The sequence below is a fragment of the Ambystoma mexicanum genome, chromosome 14 (assembly GCF_040938575.1).
Source record: "Ambystoma mexicanum isolate Mex_15411 chromosome 14, UKY_AmexF1_1, whole genome shotgun sequence".
Taxonomy (NCBI): Eukaryota; Metazoa; Chordata; class Amphibia; order Caudata; family Ambystomatidae; genus Ambystoma; species Ambystoma mexicanum.
This window is the reverse complement of record NC_090940.1, coordinates 59,978,816-60,002,719: the sequence shown is the minus strand read 5'-3', so window position 1 is coordinate 60,002,719 and position 23,904 is coordinate 59,978,816. Positions and strand designations below refer to the sequence as shown.

Here is a 23,904-nt window from a genome sequence, read left to right as displayed (position 1 = left end):
TAGGCTCCCATAGCAGTATTCTATTATTGGAGGAGGGAGTACTGACTTCACGCTGTCTTCTATTGATGAATAGAATGCAGTACAGCCCTTCCAAACCTAGTCTCTTGACTGGAGGAGGAATCCAAATTGTAAAAACGTGTAAAGGTATGGACAGACGACCATGTAGCGGCCGCACAGATGTCTTTAACCGGCACACCTCTTTTGAGAGCCGAAGAAGCTGCAATACCTCTGGTCGAATGAGCCCTAAGGTTTTGAGGGGGCTCTTTCCCTGCCAGTTTATAACATTCCAGAATGGCTAGAATGATCCATCTGGAAATGGTCTGCTTAGTTATTGGTAACCTCAGCTTGTGACCTGCGTAACCTACAAACAGCTGGTCTGCCTGTCTTATCCTGGCTAGTCTATTGATGTAAAAACTTAAAGCCCTCCTAGGGTCTAGCCTGTGTAACCTCTCTTCCTCTTTCCCCGGGTGAGGAGGAGGATAGAAAGATGGTAGGGTAATCTTCTGAGTGATATGGAATTCAGAAACCACCTTTGGGAGGAAATTAGGCTTTACTTGCAGGACAACTTTGTCTTTGTGAAATATTGTGTGAGGGGGTTTACAAGAAAGAGCTTGTAATTCGCTCACCCTTCTAGCAGATGTAAGTGCTATTAATAAAACAGTTTTAAGGGTAAGGAATCTTAACGAACAAGAATGGAGAGGTTCGAAAGGTGTGCCCATCAGGAAAATTAGTACTAAGTTTAAATCCCATAGGGGAACTTGGAATGGTCTTGGGGGATAAACATTGGTTAACCCCTTTAGAAACTGTATTACCAAGGGTAATTTGAAATAGGATGGTTCTTCCGCAGTACGCTTAAAGATGGATAGCGCTGCGAGATAGCCCTTAATGGTGCCAACTTGAAGGCCTGAATTTGCCAAATATAGTAGGAAGGACAAAACCATTGGTGTACCACATGAAAAAGGGTCGATATTCTGTTCTCTACACCAGCTGCAAAATCTGTTCCAACGGCAGCGGTATAAAGACTTTGTTGCTGGCCTCCTTGCCGAAAGCAACACCTCCATAACATCATCAGGGAGGTCCCAATCCTTGTACCTCAGCCTTTCAGAAGCCAAGCGTGAAGGTTGAGGGTTTTGATGTCTGGATGGAGAACCTGACCTCCCTTCTGTGAGAGTAGGTTCTCTCTGAGTGGAAGTCGAACTGGAGGGCAGATGGACAAGTCTAGAAGGTCCGGGTACCACGTTCTCCTGGCCCAATCCGGGGCAATTAGGATCATGGTTCTCCGGAATCTTCTCAACCTCCTGATCATTTGAGGAATGACAGGGACCGGTGGGAATGCGTACAGAAGCGGAAACTCCCAGTCCACTATGAACGCGTCTCCCAGAGCTCCTCTGGGGGGATATTCCCTTGAGCAGAACAGGTCGCATTTCCTGTTTAGGCTGGTGGCGAACAGATCTACCTGAGGGGTTCCCCAAGGGGCTAAGATCTCTTGAAGGACTTCCTGAGCTAGTTCCCACTCGTGGGAGACTGTGCCCTGCCTGCTCAGAGCGTCCGCTGTCAAGTTCTTCTCTCCGGCTAGGTGAACTGCCGATAGAGAGATTCCTTCTTGGATTGCCCAAAACCAGAGCTGCATCGCCTCTCTGCACAGGGGTAGTGATCCTACGCCTCCTCTTTTGTTGAGGTAATGCATGGCCACTGTGTTGTCCGTCATTATCAGGACGTTCTTCCCTTGTACAGCTGGCAGGAACGCCTTCAGCGCAAGTCTGATGGCTCTCAGCTCTAACAGGTTGATATGTAGTCTGGACTCCGATGGAGACCAACGACCGCTGATGGTCAAGTCGTTGGCGTGGGCTCCCCACCCCGTGAGTGAGGCATCCGTGACTACTGTTATCTCCGGCCAGGGTTGCCAAAACTGTTCTCCTTTCAGAATGTTCTCCTGACAGGCCCACCACTGAAGGTCTCGAGCTACTCTGTCGGGAACTTGAAGAAGATCTGTCATTCTCCCTGAGAATTGTGACCACTGAGTCCTCAGTGCCCACTGGAGGGATCTCATTCTCAAGCGAGCCTCTGGCACTAGGAAAATTCAGGAAGCCATGAGGCCTAGCAACCTCAAAAAGTCGAAGGCTGGGAGACGTTGGGCATGTTGGAACTTGGTGACCATCTGTAGAATATCTTGAGCCCTCACCTCTGGTGGCGAGGCTTTTCCCAGGGAAGTGTCCAGGATCGCTCCTATGAACTGGAGTCTCTGCGATGGTATCATTTGTGACTTCTTTAAATTGAGGGAGAAGCCCAGTCTGTGAAGGAAGTGGCACACGTGATTTAGCTGGATCTGAGCTTGTTCCGAAGAAACAGCCCTGATCAACCAATCGTCCAGGTAGGGGTAGACGTGAATACCTTCCCTCCTTAGACTTGCAGCCACTACCGACATTAACTTGGTGAAGACCCTCGGGGCGGAGGTCAGCCCAAATGGCAGCACTCGAAATTGATAGTGAGAGTTGCCAATTGCGAACCTCAGGTATTTCCTGTGTTTGAGATGGATAGGCACATGGAAATAAGCGTCCTGAAGGTCCAGAGATACCAACCAGTCCTGGAACTGAAGGGCCTGGAGGATCTGAGAAAGAGTGACCATCTTGAATTTGTCTTTTCTGAGGAATTTGTTCAACTCTCGCAAGTCCAAGATGGGTCTCAGTCCTCCGTCTTTCTTTGGAATGAGAAAGTAAGGGGTGTACCAGCCCTTGTTCCTCTCCGCTACAGGTACCGGTTCTATGGCACCTTTCTCTAGCAGGTCCAAAATTTCCTGCAAGAGGAGTGGATCTGGAGCTTTCTGAGAGCTGATCCCCGGTGGATGACTCTGAGGTATACGTAGGAAAGGCAGGCAGTAACCTTGGGCAACTGTTTCCAATGCCCAAGCATCTGATGTGATAGCCTGCCATACCGCCAGATGTTGAGTCAACCTGCCTCCTACAGGTGTCCTGTGAGGGAAGTCCTCAGAGTGGTTTTGGGGCGGCTGATGCAGATGTCGATGGTAAAGAGGCACCTGCTGTTGCTGCGGCTTTTGAATATCTACCCCGTCCACCTCGGGTAGTTCTTCTTTGTCCCCTTTGAACCGGTCGTCCTCTACCTCTTCCGAATGCGGAGTAGAAGTGAAAGGACTTGCCCCTCGCAGAGGTTCCTGTGGGACGAAAAGGAGTCTGACGGATTGCAGCTCCTAGGGATTTAGCTGCTGCTTTTGAAGTTTGCAGTTTCTCTAAACTGTCATCCGCCTTTTTCCCGAACAAAGAAGAGCCATCGAATGGCATGTTCAAGAGTCTGGCTTGCACATCTGGGGCAAAACCAGACTTTCTCAACCAAGCGAATCTCCTGGTTGATGTACTTGCTGCCATTGCTCTGCTGATACTGTCAGCCGAATCAATGCCCGTCTGGAGGGATTCGCACATAGCGTCTTTACCGTCCTGTATAATATTCAGGAACGCATCCCTTTCTTCTCCCTCCGGGATGCAGTCAGCCGCTGTAGAAGCACACTCCCAAAGTGTATGGTTGAACCTAGCAAGGGTGCAAGTAGCATTCACAGATTTTAACGCCATGCTACATGCTGAAAAGACTTTCTTTGCCATAGCATCATATTTTTTATCGTCCCTGTCCTGTGGGACGGTAGGATAAGCCGTCTTGACATCGGTAGAGGATGCTGCCTGTACCACCAGACTTTCTGGGGATGGGTGTTTAGACAAGAACTCCGGGTCTGTAGAAGATACCCTGTACTTTGTAGACAGTTTTTTATTAACTGCTGGTACGACATCTGGGGTTTCCCAGTTTGTCATGATCTTCCTCTGAAGAGCTTTATGAAAAGGCACCACAGGATCCTCCTGTGGGCCTTTGTCAAGAATATCCGTGAGGTCATCTTGTTGGAAAGATTGTGAAGGTGCAGACCACCCCATGAACTCTGTGATCCTGGCCATTAAGGCTCTATAGGGGGTTTCAGCATGCTCCCCTGGGTCTGGCCTAGCAAACTCCACCTTAGGGGAAGTGTCTAATCCACTTGCCTCATGTAAGGAATCATGAAGATCCTTTAACCTGCGTTCTTCAGAGGAAAATTCCTCTCTAATTGGGGGTTACAGGTCCCTGCAACTCAAATGTGTCTTCCTGTTCAGACAATTCACCCTCTTCCAAGATTGAGGACATAGTTCTCAATTGTTCTGAACTCATAAAGGGAGTAAATCCCATTTCCAAGGCAGAGGGTGCCGAACTTGTCATTATCAGCCTCAAAAACGTCGATGTCGTCGACGCCGACGTCGAAGGCTTCGAACGTGGCGTCAAAAACAAAGGCGGAGGCCTCGAAGATCTCGACAGAATTGGAATTCTACTCGACAATCTCGAAGCCATCGACGTCGAGGACCTGGGGATAGTCACTGGGTGTGTCGTAACCGTGACTTTTCTTGGCATCGACGCCGGTGTCGAAGCTGGCGTCGAGTCGACAGACCCGTGTGTCGAAGGTCCCTTCGACAACGGCGTCGAAGACACCGACCTCGGCGTCGACGGAACCCTCATCGACGGCGTCGACGGAACCTTCGAGGAAGATTTGGAGGTCATAGTCCTACTCGAGGGTTTGAGACGCGGTCGAGAGGTTTCCTTCGCTGGGTACTGCGGCTTGCAGCGTTTTTGACCTTCGGGTCTTTCAACCAGAGCATCGCTCTCGGCACTCTTCGAGGGGGTCAAGGCCGCTTTCTCGAAGACGCTCATTATATTTTTGCGGAATTCCTCCCATTCAGCCCGGGAACTATGTTTTGTGGGGCAAGGGATTCTTTTTGGCGAAACAGAGGAAGAGGAAGACGGAGAAGGGGATCTTCGACGTCTCCTCTTCGAGTGCTTCGATCTCGAGGAGTGATGGGACCCACTCCGAGACCTGGAGCGCGAATGGTGACGAGGAGACGAGTGTCTCGACTTTGTCGACGAAGATGAAGCTTTAAAAGTCTTACCTTTCTCCAGCTTCCCCCTACGCTCCTTCAGGGCCTTAGCTGTCATGGACATACAGTCCTCGCATTCCGAACAATGGTGTTCAGCTCCCAAACACCACAGACAAACTCTGTGAGGGTCAGTCAGCGACATCTTTTTCCCACAATCTCGGCATTTTTTGAAGCCGGATCGAGGAGTTGTCGGTTCCGACGAGGAAGCCATTGAGTACGGATCGAATAACTCGAGGTAACTAGGTATTAATCTGACAAGAACTGAGCAACGGTATTCCGAGGCACTGAGTAAGCGCGGAAAAACGGAACTGAGCAACCGACGCTGCGCGCGGCCTTTATAGGCAGGATGACGTCGACGTCGATATGGCGGCTGTCAAGGGACATCGACTCGGAGGACGTCGACGCGCAGCGCCCTCTAGTGAGAGAAAAAAATTTCCGAGGCCAGCAGAGCTGGAAGGAGATATCTAAGATGAGGAATACGTCGGAGGACACAATCCCATTCGAAATGTGTTGTTCTGAAAGAAAGCCCAGGCGACAGGAAAATGGGAGGCAGAGCTGTGTGACAAATTGACTTCTGCCCTGCAGGAGTACAAGGATGAGCAGAGGCTAAAGTGCCTACTCAGCCCTCAAACCTCTACAAACTAAGAGCCAACACAATAACGGTAAAACAGGCACAGTTAACAGGCATACCTCCTTGAATTTTTGTAGCAATTTGGGCAGAGGAAAGGCTACACTCTCAAGAGGGGTGTGAATGTGATTCAGTAGCAACCCAAACAGCGAAGTATAACAGTCCAAATAAAAGGAATGTCCAAGCATGGTTCTATAAAAATATATACTTTAATTAAACACATCATATGCAATAAAACAAAATAAAAAAAAACACTACACAAAACCCACCCATGAGAAAAGAAAGCATAGCAGGCAAAGACAGCAAGATGCAGTACTCTGGAATTAATCAGGGGTGAAAGGCAAGTAAAAACCACAATGTTCTTTAAAAGGATGTGTTGCTGGGAGCAAAAGGAATCAAAGTTACTTAACCTGTCTCTAGGGTCACAAAATGGAGCTGGCGGCAGTCAGCAGTCAATAATACCTTGTTGTGGTTCTTGGCGGTTCAACAGCCTCGAACCAGCTTCAAGCTGTTGTGTGAGCGGTTCTAGCCAAGTCTGTGTGCAGTGAGTCGTGTTGATCCAAGCTGCGAGCTGGCTTCTAGTTGGGTCGAATTCAGAGCTGTTTGAAGGCGGCGTTTGAGAGCTCACAGGAGCGGATTGGGGTTGAGCCATTGCAACACGTGTAGTAACCGCTGGGTAGGGTCGGCGAGTGGCACTCCCCTGGTTCATTTTGAAGGTTGTCGACGGTTCAAAGCAGTGATCCTGATGCTCCCATGTGCAGTTCGATGAAGCGGCAGTTCGTGGTACAGCCGGGTCGAGTCGCTAGGTAGCTGCTGGTTGAAGTCCACGAGTGACACTCCAGCTGTTCAAATCAGGATCTGGCAATCAGAAGAGCAGGTGATGGGCACTGTGAGGTATGATGTGGTATCGAGCTGGTTCGAGATACTAAAAAACTGGTTTGAAGAGTATTTTGAGTGCCAAAGGCAACACAGGCTGGTCCTGTTTTTTCCAAATGTGGTGAACCCAGTTCAAAAGCAGGTAGACCGGTTTGAGGTGATGAAAACAGGCTTTCTGGTTGTCTTGGCTCTTAGGATGCTCTTAATTCAAATCCAGGGTTCAAGGAGCGGATTAGTCCTCGTTCTCATGCTACAAGACACAGGGGAGTCTGGCACACAACTGCATGAGTCTTTCAGCACAGTGAGGTCATGGGTACTCTTGTGGCTGGCAGAGCGGCCCAACAGCAGTTCACTCCCATGGCTCCCAGAACATGATTAGGGAAAAAAGCATGCCTCTGCTTTGGACACTCAGTTTTCACCTTACTGGTGGAGGACTTTGGAAAGATCAACTCTTCCAACCACGGTACAATTATTTCTTCCTTAAGTGCATGACCAACATTGAATACAAATCTGTAAGAGACCCCTTCTTTTAAAGGCCAAAGTCTACATGTTTTTTTGGCAAAGGTAAGCCTGCTTTAAGGGTTCAATCTCTGTTCTTGAGACAAGTGAACTTTGCCTTCTGTAATCACCCCAAAAGTGCTTTGTGCTACAGTACATTGAGGGGACAGGAAGGATAGAGGCAGATAGAAGCAAGGTGGTGGAACCTCCCTCTATCTGTAAATAACTCCCTCTGTCTACACTACCCCCCCTTCTTAATAGACCCAAAAGCCTTTTTGGTATGCAGCACCCTGGTATGATGCTACTCCTTTTGTAAATGGGTGTGCTCTTTGAATCCTGTTCCCAGGACAGTTTCCTGTGGAGCGTCTGTCTCTCTGGGGAGTGTTACCTACCCTCACAACGGAGCAAAGAAACAAAGAGTGGCAAACCCCAGTACTACAGTCTTGCTATCAGCAGCTTTAACAGCCTGGGTGGGAGTTATATATGGACCTCATTATGAGTTTGGTGGTATCTTGGTGGTAACTCCTCTAAGATACCACCAAACAGATTTACTGTTACGGCCACTTGGTCCGGCAGAATTACCGCCAGATTACAAGTGGTGGTATGGTGGTGTTGGTCCCCATTTATGGAGTCCATGGAGATTCCAGAGGAATTATCACCGGCGATAATTCCGCTGGCAGTAAATCTACCGAAATGGAAGTTTTTTGAGGCAAGGTGGTGGAACCCCCCCTCCCAGCATTTATCTGGAGGTTTTTTCTCCACCTTACCTCCAAACCCATAGGTCGACTGTGCGGTAATGCATTGGTAATTCAGTGGTAACTCATTACCACCTTTTTTGGCCCCACCACTGAGCTCACAGGGCTGACACATGTGATATAACATTGCTGTGGCTTGGATAATTGTGAGAGATGTTGGCCACCAGACAATAAACTCAGGTTTAGCTTATTTCTTTACAGTTTAACGTGCCATCAGGACAGCACTCTCATAGTTTTTTAGATTTGGAACAGGGGTGCATAACTTAAATGCAGCCACTGCACTGTAGAGACTTGGATGTCACTGCAGCTGTCGGATGGGCACCTGTAACCGCTGAACCTCCTCTGTATCAATGGTGTGCAGGCACTGCAGATCAGGCTACTCATGCATCACGGCACATGTCTACACTATGCTTTTGGTATGGAGCTTATGAAAGGGGAATCTAATTAGCAGGTTACCCTCTCAGAGATAACATTACTTCATAATTGTATTAATGAAAACAAATCAATAAAACAAGGGCATTTATACCCTTGCCGAAAGGCAATTCCTCACAAGATGTTTCAGGCTACAGAGGAAGAAAGCCAGTAGAGTAGGGGTGGCAGCAGACAACTGGAAAGTGATCCGGATGATCAGTGTCTACTGTAAAGGTCAGGGAAGAGCCAGACTAATGCCAGCAGGGGAATCCAGGAGTGTCATTAATAATGTGATTCCAAGGCACATTTCATGGGAAGTTGAGCAGGAGTGAAAGGCTGGTAGGATGTGTACAGCATTGCTCCCCTGAGGGCACAGGCCTACAGGTAGTAAAGGGCAAGAGCTAAGAATTTGTCAGTCAGGTGAAGCAGGTGAAAATATTGGGAGAAGCTCTGAGTGGATTTGCAGATTCTGGGAGTCAGGGCTAGATTTCTAACAGCGGTCAGTACCACAGATCAGCCCAAAACCATGCGAAATAAATGTAGACCTGCTTTTACAGTTAGAGAAGCCGTATCAGGAGGTAGGCGGTAATTACGGGTGTGGATGGTGCTGGAAGTGCAAGAAGGTAGGTGGCTGCAAGTGAAAGCAAGTGCTGTACGGAGAGTAAAAGAGTTACACCGTTGTCTACTGCAAGGAATTCGACCATCCGCGTCATGGGCGAGGGCTCCCCTGGGCTGTTTTGAAATTGTTAAGTAAATGGATGATGGTAGACCTGCCTCAAGAAAATGTGTGGGGCTAATCCACACGCATTTTCCTATGGTCACACCACAACAAACGCATAGACCTGTGTACTCCGGTGCTGATGGCAGATGAAGAGAGTAGAGAGTGGAAGGTGAACAGATTGGAGAGCTTATGGAAGGAAAGAGAGAGCGAATGGACGAGGAAGAGGATAGCAGAGGATTTAAGAAGGGGTATGGGAGAGAGAGCCTGGGATTTTGGAAGGGATGAGCTGAAGGAAAGGAGAGCCAAGTTCCCACTTTAACAAACTGAGTGATCCTGGACAAACTCTTTTTAGCACAACTTGTTGAACTGACCAGCTTGTTTGCAGTCAGTGTCACACCCCTAAACACACAACTTCAAAAACATTGGTCATTTGTCTCTAAATGTCATCATTCTCACACTCGTGACTCCACATCCCACCTACCCAGGACCCTCTTTCATTCTTGCCCATGGGGCCCTTTGCCTTAAATCTGCCACTGGCCCCTGCACAGAATAGAAGCACTGACATGTGCCTACACCTAATTTATAAAACATGCAAAACCGTTCTTGGGCTGGTATTGTCAACCAGAAAGCTAAGCTTTAGTGAAAAAAGGGCAGAAAAATTGCGTTTTTGGCCATCAACCACCCACCTCCCCCTACACCACCCCGTCGTTTTTGTATGGCCTGAATAAGAGAAGAAGCCAACTAAAGCTTTTGCACTGCAGTATTCAGGGAACAGTAAGCAGGCTTTGGGAGTCATGGTCAAGGGTCCATGTACAGATAACAAGAAAGCCTATGTTGGAGAAAGAACACATTGGATTCTATTCTCGCCTCCAACCAGTGGGGCATTTACTTCTGTGTGTAATGCAAAGGTTTCATTTTGGTTGCTTCGTTTACAAATGTCATATAGGGGGAGGGAGCCGGCTTCGGTCCCAGGAAGTGCTTCTCTGGTGAAAATCAGTGTGAACGAATGAAGGAAGGATTATAATTATGAGCCAGCCATCCCTGGCCCACAGGCACCTCACCCTGAAATGGCTCACTACAAGCATGAACGGTGATAGATGCAGCACATTCCACTAAGTTCGCTTTCTCCATTACAGCCACGCACGAGTATGCGCAGGCGGGGTGGAGGCAAGGAATACATGCAGAGCACATGTAGACAGGGACAAGGCGGTGAGGCACACTTGAGTGGGAAGAAGCGCCTTGGGACATACAGGGTAGTTGTCATCGTGATAGAAGGCTGACGCACACACATCTGGAATCCTTGAAAAAAATCTGAGTCATAGAAGAAAGAAAAGAGTTCTGCTTTTTATCATTCCCTTAAAACATCATTTCAAGAAAGCGATGATGAACAAAAGCAATGACACACTTTGCATACCAGCACTGCCCTTTTCCAGAGCTAGTCTGGCCCATAGAAAAATGCTTCTATTAGGACGGAAGAAGGCCTGATGAAATCTTAAGATGGACGGCAGGGCCGTTTCAGCCCCAGCATTTCACAGAATAAAAGTGTACCAGGAACCTTCGAATTCACCAAGAGGACAGGGCACCCCTGCTCTCCCGTTCACACTAAACCCACCCGCTCTGGTACAATCTTATGATCCAAAAGTACGTTTTGTATGAAGGAGAAAAACATTGAGTTGTGGTGTACATACCCTAGGCTTTCTGAATAGGCACCCCAATGCTGGAAGGGGGCGTGGCCGCAGGTAGAGCTGAAGGGAAGGAGAAGAGGCTCCTCAAAACCTGATTTTCTAACTGATTTTTCGCGTATTTCATCAAGTAAAGTGATGCCGAGGGGCAGGGGCCAGCCGGCGTTTACTTGCTGCGAGTTTCAGCATTTTTTGTGGAGGCAGTCCATACAGAGGACTTTCGCTCTAAGCTGGCCAGGAGTGAGAGCTCTGGTTCTGAAGATTCTCGTGACCTCAGCTAACCTGCCACCCTCAATTATTTGCATTGGTGGGATGCAAAGATGGGGAGGTAAAGCTGCAAGACTGCAGCGAGTCAGGTGCAATGACAGAAAATGGAACTATCGATTTTAACCACCCTTATGTAAGTCATGACCTAAACAATGTATTAATACATGGCTATTACTTTACAAAAATGTTTTTTTTTAAAGGGTCAAATGCGCTGACATGCATATATATATTTGCCAACCAGTGCTAGCCATGCAGCAGACCAGGCAGAGAAGATACGAAGTATGCAAGAAATACCTAATTCTGACCACACAAGACATTAAACAAGCATGCTTAGAGGTACGATAGGGCAGGAGATGTGAAGCAAGTGCTTGATTGTGGCATTGGCATGCAGTGAAGATGGGTACACAACACGACTGCAATGGGGAAAACTTCAGCAATTACCAGTTACAGTTCTGACACACGTGATCACATTTATCAATCAGCATTTTTTCAAGTTAGAGGTTCAAGATCTGATATTAAGATAAGAACAAGTACATGTGCACGTCAGTAAAATGTGCTTTCAGGTGCTGTGTGTGCCTGTTCGAAACCCTATAAACATTTTGAATGTCTGCACCTTCTGCAGGAGGCTGGTTTTGCCTAAGTTACATATGTTTCCAAACCCTTAAACCCGTGTGCAACCCCACTAAAAATGTGTATGAGGCATCTCAATAGCAAGACCCGTTGGGGGAAACCCTCTGTTTATGTGGGCTTTGTGCTACATTGGAAAGCACATTTAATGTTTCCAAATGTGCAATACTTCTGCCATTTGTGCTAGACACTGGCAGCATATGCGGACTGCAGGTTCTTTGTTTCATAAGCCTCTAAATAAATATAATAGATCCCTATTGCCATATTGTATAGATACCAATATTTGAAGGTATATCTTTTTTATGAAGCATTCAGGTCTGAAATTGATCTGGTGGCTTCTTCAGTCTAAATTATATGTTGACAGACATAGTTGTTGACTTTAGTTTAGCCAGCCAATACATGACAAAAGTAAACGTTCAGTCCCCCTTCCTCCATGTGTGTGAGAGTTCCTGTGGTCGGGGAGAGAACCCGAACCATTTTCTCAGCAAAGAGAAACTTCCTTTCATTTCAATTTGATAGCATTGCCAGGCAACTGACACACCACTCCGTCCTTTTTCATTCTCCAAGTTGTTTTGATTTCTTGATACCAGAGAAGGCGGGAGGGCGTATGAACGAATGGGGGCTATGGACTAGGCTAGGAGTAGATAAGTCCATATGGTGAGTAAGTAATACTTTCTATGACGTCCTCCCCCGCCCCCATTCCTCTATACTTGTGGTAGATAATAAAGCAAAAACGCCTGGAGAGGGTGGTGGAACTAAACTGACTAACCAAAAAGGTATGCAGTACTGCCTCTCAAAAACTGGTATCAGCTGGGAACTGAAATCCAAGCAGTATAGTGTTTACAGAAAACAGAAGGTGACAACCACGTGGCAGCCCTGGCTATGACCCCCCAAGCAACATGCCTCTGGTAGGCAAGAGGCAGCACCTTTGCTCTCATTGCATGTTCATGGAGAGCTTTAGGATTGGCCAGCTTGTGGAACGTTTAGCTTTCACTGATGCAGCACACAATCCATTTGGTCATGATAGATTTGGAGGGTCATGGTAGACTTGGAAGACTGTCTCTTGTTAAAACTAAAAGAGCATCTCCGAAAAACCTAAACTTATGAGTTCTGTGTCAAGGGAACACTTAAGGGCTCTGAGAACATCCAAAATGTGTAAAACCCTCTCATCTTCAAAGAAAGGGTTAGAGAAGAATGAAGAGAAATATCCTGATCGATATGAAAATGGGATACAATCTTGGGTATAAAGCAAGGGTAAATTTGAGCACCACGTTGTCCTTAGAGAATATATTGAATTGGTCAGAAGATAACAGGGCCTGAAGTTCATTGACCCTGTGAGCAGAGATAATGGCAAACAAAAAGACCATCATCCAGGACAAACCTCTGATGTGCACTGTCACCATGGGCTATAAAGGTATGTCAGTCAATGCCGACAGAACGGCACTGAGGTCCCTGGATGTGTAGGGCCCCATGGTTGGAGGAAACCATAACCTGAGCCCCTCGAAGAACTGTTTCACATCGGTTTGGACATGGAGAAGGAGACCCCATCTACGACCAAATAGACCCAATAGAAATGCCAGTTAGCCAAATTCAAAATGAAATTAAGGACCCAATCAAAGTCACAAGGCAAAAAACTGACCACTTACTTGTGTGCTCTGCTGAAATTGAAGGCCTATGAGCTGCCAGGGTCATGCTGAAGTTGTCTTCAGATGGAGCAAAACAGCTGAAGGTGAACGGCTCGGGCACAGTCTGGCAACCAAAGAGATTGGGTGGGTGGTGGCTATAGCCTCCCCTTGCTCTGAGACAGATGGACAGCCATAGGTACATAGGATGAGGGGAAAGAAAACATCACCAGCCTCTTCAGGTCAGAGAGACAGAGCCCAACAGGGGACACTATACAACCACCAGGATCACGCTGCTCAAGTTCATGGACATGCATTTCCTGACCGTGGACTGAGGGTGGTGTGATTGGTTCCAGACTGGAGCCAGATAAAGCAATGTCCTAACTTATCTTGCGCCCGACAGGCGACACCGAGCATGCCAGAAGCACAGAGTCTTTGAAACCACCAAGATGTTGAAGAGTTGATTTTTAGAAGGAAATTGTCAGCCATGACTAAACCTTGAATGCTGTCCTAACTAGGAAAGACCTTGGCCTGTCTACTACCCTAGTCAAACCTATGAAAAGGAATTTAGGTAAGACTTCTCTACATTCTTTGAAAGGTCAAGGTGGAAGACTATGTGCACTAGAAAATGGAGCTTCCTCGCTGCCTCCTGCGTGCTGGAAACCAGGACCAGCCAATCATCTGGGTATGGATATTTGAGAATGCCCCCAAGCCGGCGGAACACTGCCATCACAGACAGCATTTGGGTTAAGACTATGGGGACACGTTTAGACTGAAGGGAAGGACCTGGTACCAACACTATCGGTTGCCCACAGAAAATCACAGGAAACAATGACGGGGCTCCCAGGTGGGTACATGAAAATATGTATAATTCAGATCCATCACACAGAGCCATTTCCCTTAACAGAGATCTGACAGTATCTGAGGCAGGGCGATCATCAGTGGCAGTAAAATATTTACGGAGTACTGGTCTAGAATGGTGCATAGTCTAGGTGCCTGAGCAGTGTGAACAGTCTGAAAAAATATCCTGTCCCCTCTGGGAGCGAGGGTCGTTCTGCACTGCATGAATGGCCAGCCCCTTCTGGATCTCTGAAGCTAAATTGAGAGGCCTGAGCTGCAGAAGTGGAAGGTGGGAGAGATGATGGAAAAGAAGAGGCAACCAAAATCCCCACTAAGCAACAGAAACGATGAACAGGTCCAATGAAATTGCCATCCATTCCTCCAAATTGAAAGAACTCTTCCCCTCCACAGGCGACAAATGGGGGTGAACCACCCCATCACTGATTCCGCTTGGTGCCAGAGGAAGATTAGGAGGAGGTCACAAGAATGAAGCATCAAAGAGCTGTCTGCTGTTTTTTTTTCTCTGTTGAGAAGGGTTTGGTCATATCTTGCACATCTCACCTGAGAGCCCTTGAAGACACCAAAGGAACGCTAGCGGGAATATGAGGTTCCATGGAAAGAAGAAAGGACTTATGTGCAGGCTTGCACAGGATCACCATGGATTTTATAGTATATATGCTGGTTTTCGTTTTTAAAAATTACTTATCTGTGGATGAGTGTAAAGGATCAATGCACTCGAAGAGCAGGTCGAAAATGTTATCCTGCACATCCATATTAAATTATGTGGCCCTCATATAGGCCTAGCACCTAACATCAACCCCAACCAGCATGCAACTAGCTGAGCACTTAATGAGATCACCAAGCCCTTGTTGATGTCCTGGGCCACGTGTCTCACCTCCGAAACACCAGCTCAGAAGTCTTCCCGCTTGTCACCCAGAGAAGGTCTCTCAAATTTGGCCAGCTCCTACAAGAGCTTTTGGTTGGTCGTGAACAACGTCCTATTATTGTTGGCCACACATAGCTGCAAGAGGTTTAGTAAACCTTACACCACATGGCATCCAATAACTTTTCCTCCTTCCTTAAAACTGGTACCGCTGTATTCCCTGCTGCCGGCTTGGAATGTAGGGTAGCTGTTGTGACCACAGAGGATGGCGGCTTGGGGTGGGATGCTAGGCATAAGGTTTGGAAAGGAGAGGAAGTATTGCATATTCCAACTTACTATTCACAACCAATCCAGAGTGAGAATTCTGCCAAATCTTAAGGGCTTCTGTAACACTTTTTGCATGGGGAATGGAGATCTGTCTTCCTTTAGTCAAGACCACTGCCAGAAATCCGGCATACAGGAGGGAACTCAGGCACCAGAATCTCAAGAAACCATCTAGAAACTCTTTTGGAATCGTCTCGGGGCGAGGGAATTTCCTCATGTCCCTCATCCATGTGGACCACACCATCAGAGTCCGAGTGGTGATGAGGTGGAAAAGAGGGCTCCACCAGCACTGTGGGGCCCTGATCCAGAGTCATCAAAGGGGACCTCCAAAGGTAGGTGGGAGACCCACAGCCTTGCCAGCAGTGGACACAGACACAGTACAAGCTGGGGATAAGCGGCCAGTGGCCTCAAAGAAACAGATGACTGAGGAAGCAATGGTATCCTTCAAGAAGTCCCTCATTGCTGGGGATTGCACAATGCTCTGGAATTTCATAAAGAACTTATCCTCTGAATACAGCTGGCATGGAGGAGGTCCATTCAATGAAGCATGCAAGTATGGAATCCTGAAGGCCCTTTGATGCCAGAAATTCGAGGGTAAAAATAAATCTGGTGAGGATAAAGTAGGTGGAGGAGCCACTATGGGGACAAAAACAACCACATAAGAACAAACCACTGCGCCTTGGCTATAAAGGGATCAACCCCTGATAAGTAGTAACTGGTGTTTCCCTAGCCAGTGCCTGTTACTGTACAAATGACGGGCCTGACAGCCCTAAAAGCTCTTACATCACAAAAACAGTACATTGCCATTTTGTGCCACTTAGCGTAGCTGCCCATCATAATGCTGTGACCCTTGAAGAGGCCGTGTGGAGAACTGACCACCAATGTCATCTCTGCCTGCATCTGGGGAACTTCAGCATGGGCTCTAGAAATGTTCACATGCGCAATTCTTTTGGATGAGCCAGCAAACTTAGCCCCTTTGACATTAGCTCTTCTGAACGAATCCTCAGAAAAAGGTCTGGTTTTAGCCATGTTCATTGGAACCTCAGACATTGTTCCTGTTGGAGCCCACAGACCCGATTTCTGTTTCAGAACAGGGAGACTCGCAAATGGCTCTGGAATTAACCCCTTACCAGGAAGCCCCAGAAAAATCTCTGAAAACTAGAGGGTCACTAGGAGCCATTCCAGGTGAGGAGGCTTATGGGAAGGAGGCCTTCAACCGGGTGCCCACAAGTGGAGAAGGGCTCTTTACTTTTGCTGCTTCTTCATCTCTATTAAGCCTGTGGTGTTGTAGGGGAGGACTAGAGAACTGCTCTTCCGAACGCTGATGTCACTGGCCAAGTGAGTGCACTGCTTGAGTTTTGCCACACCAGCTCTGGTAACACAGACGTTCCAGGCCTAGGCACTCCAAGCAAAGTGAGTGCAAGTCCATGGCAGGTACCTGCTTGTTGCAGCATATGAAGGCCAAAAAAACGGATTTACCGAAGGTAATTGGGGCAAACTGCAGAGTCACCATCCGGAGTGAAAAAGATAATTTTTAAAAAGATAAAGGGTGCAAGGAAAAAAGAGCGCAAAGACACGTTAGTGATGCAGTCTCTCTTCTGCCTGATGTGGAAAGAAGGACTAGAGTGGCAAGCTGGGTGCGGCACCTGAAGGTGCATGGATGCATACATATGGGGCTTTGCACTTCAATTGAAATTCTGGGGTGTTTCTCTTTGCTTAGAAAATGGCTACAGTCCGGTCTCTGTGCACGCGAATTTCCACAAGCATGGAGCAGTGTGATGGGGCATCAGAGTACATGTCTGGGGCAAAACTAAACAGCAAAGTTGAAATGTTTATGAACGTTCTAACTTGCTTGGCAGAGGTCTGCCTGGATTATATGCCGGCTCAGCCGGGAAAGGCCATGTATATGTTAATTAGGGCTTCCACTTGCTCAATAGGGAGGTACATTTTCTTGTGGGGGCATAAGCATAATGCTGATCCCAGCACATCCCACTGCAGTGATTACTTTTCAGTTAATAATGGAGGGGGACACAAGAACGATGGGCTACACAATCTGGCAAATTGTGATGTACCTAGACTGAAACTAAACCTTAAGATGTCTCACTGCGTTAATAGGAGTATGCACCAGTCTAGATGGTAAGGGATCTCATGTAGCTTAGTGATGCTGTATGCATCTTGTAACACACCTCTAAGTGTTTCTAAGTAAAGCCAACATGCATTTTGGTGCTGGATTTACCCTGTGGGTGGGACCGGACTGATGCAAATGTATATGTTTCCTCTGTGAAGGCTGCAGTGAGCTCAAACGTGGTTGTAGACCCTCCAGAGTGGAAGACATTCCATAGAACAGGGTATGTGGCCCATGTTCGTTCTCAGTAGAGTGGCTCCCATGCTCTTGTTTAAATCCAACACTGTCTATTAAATAATGATGCTGGTGATGCATCACCCTTTCATGTTTTGCTGATAAATGCAATGTTTTCATGTACAAACGTATGGATCATGGACATTAAATATATAGGCATCATATTTAGATTACGTTTATTGTTTATCAGTATGTACATGTTGTATTTCCTAATGGTTCCATGCTTTGGCAAGACATGAAATTGACAAAAAGACTAGGACAGGCTGATGTCTTAAATTGTTCTACGTGTGTCATGGCTGTACCCCTAATTACTGAGTGAAGAGTGGATAAAAAACTAGTTAGCAGTAATATGGGTTACTATCCCATTGCCATTGGGCAAATAATTGAGGGAGGCACATATTGTGTTGTAAAACGTTACGGCCGAGCTGAAAAAAAGGAGCAGAGAAAAGGAACTCTACAGTAAAAGAAGACTATGGAATATCTAATACAACAAAGTCATGCCTATCCTACAACAACGTGCAACAGATTTGAAACAATAATGGTAGCTTTGTTGTTACTCATAGAAATAGTACGCTAATATAATGCCCTCGATTTACTTCCAGGCAGCAACTTACTTGTTTGATGCGGTCAGGATTTACGGTGGTCTGGGGCTGCAGGATGCTGACAGGTTCAGCTTTGGCCATATTTTGAGGCATTTCGCGAATTTTCTCCGCGATGAAGCCATGAACCGCATTCAGTGCTTCAACTGTTCCCTGGATCAAACATACCCGCTCCGTAGTCCCTAAACAATAAGAGGAAGTTATCTTGTTACTCATGGTTGTTAAGGTTTCACATATGCATTACTAATTTTAATATTAAAAAAAGAAATTGCAAATTTACAGAAATAGTTTTGCTGTATTTGGGATAGATTTAGGAAAACAAATAATAAGCAACGTTTAATCAATGCATTCTAGTGCAGTGTCATACAACCCCCAACCCCAAAGGAGCAGCACAACTAGTAGGCACCAAACACAAGAGGTTTCAGTTCGCAAGGTCAATGGATTGCCCAGAGGGTAAAGCATAAAGGAGTGGGTGCTTGGGCATGCCATGATGCATGAGTAGAGGGATAAGAAAACGAAAGAGGCTACTTTTTTAAAAAAGATTATAACGTGCCACATGCCCATGGGCCTCAGGGCACACAATTCGGTGAGCACTGTATGAATCATTGGTGATCCATCATCAATATGGCAAATATATATTATGAACACTTCAGAGAAGAGATAACAAAACATTGCAATGTCTGCACTGGGATTTAATGAGATATATTATCATCCATAAAAAAGATACGTTTGTCTAAAGTGTATTTTTCACTATCAACTATTCTTCTTTGATTCACACATTGCTTTCTCCCCTATCGTAACATCCTCTGTTTTTTTCCTGTTCTGTTATAGATTTGTCATACAGGTTATGGTCACGATTTACAACCATTATTTTAAACATTTATCAAACATATTCATATTCCACACACTGTGTTTAAATATTTGTATTGTCAGAATAGAACAAAGGCAAATAATACAGAGTTAGTTAAACAACATAACTTTCCATGTTAAAACTATATAAATTTGCAATGTCAAAACTTATATAATTGATAAAAACATGTTTAGTCTAAGGGTTTCATTTAACTTTTTTGGATATAATAATGAATAAGACAGAACAGGGGGAAACATAGACACAATAACAGGACATAAAACATTAGGTAAGAACCAGGAAGGGATGCATCACTAAAATAGTTCAGATCAGCTAATCATGAGTATTCAAATAATGTATGAGTCTATTCCATTTTCAGTTAAATTTTTGTACGTAATCAAATAAAGAAGCATGACATTGTTCCATTCGATGGATGGAGCATATAGAATTCCACCAGGTATTGTGTGAAAGATTAGTAGCATTCTTCCAATTACCTGTAATATTTTGAAAAGCAATGTTTATTAACAAGTTAAACAAAGAAGGAGAATCAATTTGACTTATAACAGGATTAAATATTGAGCCAATCATGAGATTAGCAAGCGTTAGTGGTTCTGTTAAATGAAAAATTGATTGCATGCTCGAACAAACTTTAGACCAGAAAGCATGAACATATTTAAATAAAAAAATTAAATGAGTAAAATCTGCATTTGGTTCAGAACATGACCAACAATTATTAGATACACTATCTAAAGCTTTAGCAATATGTGTGGGGATAAGAAAAGCAGGGGTTGAAAATGAAAAAGTAGGTTTGGGTAAGGTTGGTGGCGGGGGACGTGAATTGACATACGTTCCAAATTTTGGTCCAATGATCTGAGGAGGGTTGAAGATTCCAGTCAATTTCCCATTATCTGATGGTACTAAGATTAAGTGAGTTAGGAGAGGGAGGGTCATTTAGAAACGTATAAAATATAGCCGCATTAATGGAGGGATTATTAATTAAAAGGTTTAGAAAGGGAGAGGGGGATTTCTGATTAAAGGTAGGTAGGAATTTAGTAATTGATTTGATTAGGGATGTGTAAAAGGGGAGATCAGAAATGGGAATACTATATTGTGAACAAATCGTCTGCAAGGGGACATTTGATATCTGAAGTGTACCCTTGCTGATTTTTGCAACCACTCATTTGCCTCTGTATCCTTCCCCTCCCCTCTGAAGCACTCCTTCGTGCATCCTCTTCTCAAGAAACCCACAGCTGATCCTTCTTGTCCAGCTAACTATCGCCCAATTTCCATTACTCCCTTTCTTGGCAAACTCCTGGAAAAGTTGGCCATCTCTCAGCTTAACCTTCATTCCAATTCTGTTGTCTGTGTCCATGACCACCAGTCTGGCTTCAGAGCGGCCAGAAGCATGGAAACTGCTCTACTAAACATCCGTGAAGATCTGCTCACCAACCTTGACTCTAACATTCCCTCTGTCCTCATCCTCCTCGATCTCTCTTCTGCCTTCGACACGGTCAACCATACCATCCTGCTCAACCGTCTCCGTGAAAACTTGGGTATCACTGATCAGGCTCTGACCTGGCTGACCTCTTTCCTCTCAGATCGACCCTCCCTGGCCCAACTTGGGTCCTTCTTTTCATCTATCTTCCTCTCTACCTGTGGTGTTCCCCAGGGGTCTAACCCCCCGCCCTGGCTTTTCAACCAATACCTGGCAACTCTTTCCCACTGCATTGCCATTTTCTGCTCAAATTTCCAGTGCTACGCTGACAACACTCAACTCATTCTCAGACTGCCCACTGCCACCTCCTCTCCCTCTCTCATCTCTGATTGCCTAGCTGCCATTCAAGATTGGTGTGCCGCCAATGATCTTTGTCTGAATGCCAGCAAGACAGAGATCCTCCTCATCGGCACACCTTCACCATCCTTTCCCCTCACTCTCTGGTCGGCCTCCCTTGGCCCTCCTCCTACCCCCACCTGCGAGGCTAAGAACCTCGGGTCATCTTTGACTCCACCCTTTCCTTCTCCGCCCACATCTCAGAGGTCTCTAAAAAGTAAGGTTTTCGACTGCACCTCCTCAGAGGCACTCTGCCTTTCCTCTCCTTCCCCAGAAGCTCATGGTATCTCAAGCTCTGGTTCTCTCTAGCTTGGACTATTGTAACAGCCCCTTTCTAAATCTACTTGCCTCTACTCCCGCCCTCTGCAAATAATCCAGAACAGGACTGCGAGACTTGTCCTTGGCCTCAAGCCCTGGGATCCTATCTCTCCAGCTCTGAAATCTCTTCACTGGCTACCAGTGGATGCAAGGATTAAATTCAAAACCCTCTGCATTGTCCACAGGGCTTTCTGGGGCCAGAGTCCAAAATAGCTTCAGCTATCCCTCTGCAAATACCTCCCCTCTCGAGCTCTTCGCTCCTCTACCTCTAACTCACTCAGGGTCAGTCGTTTTTCTAAGAAACGAGCTGAGGGTAGATCTCTGTCTTCGGCTGGGGCCTCCCTCTGGAACAGCCTCCCTGCCACTCTAAAACTTGAGGAGAACCATCTCCGGTTCCGGAAGCACCTCAAGACCTCCCTCTTTTCTTCTGCCTTCGCTCCCCCTCCCCCCTGCTGATCTGTTCTCTCTTGGCACCGTGCACCTGGCCACCCTCTGTCTTTTGGGCCCAGGTACCTGCTCATCCTGTCACCCTCCTGCACTGCCTCCGGGCAACCCCTTGCACTGGGGTCTGTATCTGTACCCATACAGCCCCCCCTTTTTCTTCCTGCACTTATCGGACCTACCCTGTGTGCTGCCTTAAACCTAGCACTTGCAAATTGCTGGCTGCATTACCACTGTTTGTTTCCTTTATTATTTATTTACTGTTATTTATCTGTTTCTCCTCTGCTTTGCACTTTCCACCTCTCCCCCTTCCATGCACTTTTCCCCTCCCCCCTCTCCCATGCACTTGTGCGTTCGCAATGTCACTGGGCCTAGTAGGATCGCTGTTTTGTTCTCCCCTGTTCCCCTCCCTTGCCTTGTCGCGCTCTGAAACACTTGTGTATGAGCGCGATAGAAATAAAATATCAATCAATCAATCAATCTATATATAAAATCGAAAGATTAGATTTGGTAGGGTTTTGCTTATTGAAACAAAGAAAGAAATCATCAGGATTAATCTCAGTGAAAGAATTAGCAGGCAGTTTATACCAGATAATTTAGAAAAAGTGTAATGAAGGAAAAGTAGTGATGGTGGGCCATGATGAGGTTATTAGAAAGTGGGAATGGGAAAGAAGAAAGCTATGACTAGCTTCAATATTGACCCGTAGAGGAGCATTATCAAGATGGGATACATAATGTTTAAAAATGGCTAATTGTTTCAGGATAAAAGATTTTTGATACAGTTGGACATTAGGAAATTTTACTCCTCCTGAGGATTTGGGAAGTTTAATTCATTAATGGCAATACGTGGTGTTTTATGATTCCATAGAAATTTAAGAAGAAGGGAGTCAAGCTTCTTATCGAAGGAGGAATTAATTACAGTGGGGATCATGGATAGTGAGTAGAGAATGATAGGGCTGATCATAATTTTAATAGTGTCAAGGCGTCCCCACCAAGACAGAAAAAGAGGCGACCCCCTTTCAGTCATTTCAGTGACCTTTTCAATTAGAGAATTAGTATTAAGATTGATAGTGGTGTAGATGTCTTTAGTAATGCAAAGCCCTGGATATTTAATATGAGATGGTTCCCAAGATAAGCCAGAGAGAGGGGTATTGGTAATATTACAAGCATAGGCCAATTATACAAGCTTTCATCCCAGAGAAATGTTCAAAAGTTTGCCTTACAGACAAATTCTCAGGTTAAAAAGAATAATATCAGACCCGGTGGGCCTGGACACAGAATGTTTAACATTGGTGGATAAATTTAAGAAAAGAGGATACCCTGTGGAAGTTCTAAATGAAGCAAAATCAAGATCTACGGGTATGTGGAAAGATCAATTGTTGATGCATGTAAGTGATTTCAATCTGGGACACACCCAAGTCACGCCCAGCGTGTAGTGCGCAAATGAAACCCTTATTTATTTGTATCTATAAGTTCAATATTCTGAATGATATACCACTCATATCACACCCTTCTCCTGAGAGACCCCCGCCGCCCCGGTCACACTGCACCAGGAATCAGGCTGGTTTGCAAAGGTAAATATTTATTTATGTATTTCGAAATTAGATCACAATATATTTTAATAGGTAAACAAAAATCACCAATGGGGTGACAGAACACTGAATAATATCTTTAATGCACTAGGAATCAAGTAATGAGCACAAAACAAATGCAGCACAGAAAAGAATACTTCTGGGTTGGTTTGGAACAGATAGCACTATGGTTAGAGGTTCCCCCTGCAGCAGCCCTCAACCCACCAATAAGCAATTTAAACAGATGTGAGGAGAGAGCAGGTACTCAGGAATAACAACAATCAAACATAATATCACTCCCACCTTCCCTCTACAAACACAAGAGAAAAACGGAATTGACTTTTCACTGTCAGAATGGCTTTGCAATTGCCTTTGGAATTGGCTGAGCAAACACACCAAATGTGGTCAAAAATACTTAAATTATTATAACTTCTTATGGGAGCCGCTTTGAACAGATGCAAACAATCACAAGCAATAATTTAGTCAGAAGAAAACATTTGACATCTCAAAGTCAAAGTAGGAAATAATTTAAAGCTAATTCACACGTGTAAAATTTCTCAGAAGGTCGAATCGCGGCAAACTTTTCCTTATGCGATTTTCACTATAACGGGCACTTGGGGTTCTATGAATAGCTAAGGATGTTAGCTACAAGTAGGAGTTGAAATTTCACTTCTATCATAAAAACTGAGGGAGTTTTGGCGGTTTTAGTAAAAGTCGTTTTTTGCAAAATAGGCATGAGAATAGAAAACAGAAATTTGGATTTAGAAATGACAGATAGGTTTTCTTATACTATATCAAAGACTACAGAAAAGAGAATGCCACACAGGAATCTGTAATTCACGGCCG

At 45.7% G+C, this 23,904-nt stretch overlaps 1 protein-coding gene across 9 annotated transcripts in view; it reads right to left on the bottom strand.

Annotated features, from left to right (window-relative positions):
- The window catches only part of NOVA1 (NOVA alternative splicing regulator 1), a 922,724-nt gene that overhangs the window by 206,414 nt on the left and 692,406 nt on the right, over positions 1 to 23,904 (bottom strand). For all 9 annotated transcript variants that reach the window (XM_069638522.1, XM_069638520.1, XM_069638514.1 and 6 more), the window contains exon 3: positions 18,066 to 18,232. In XM_069638522.1, coding sequence (XP_069494623.1) covers positions 18,066 to 18,146 — 81 coding nt within the window. In that variant the 5' untranslated portion in view covers positions 18,147 to 18,232. The remainder of the gene's footprint in view (positions 1 to 18,065; positions 18,233 to 23,904) is intronic.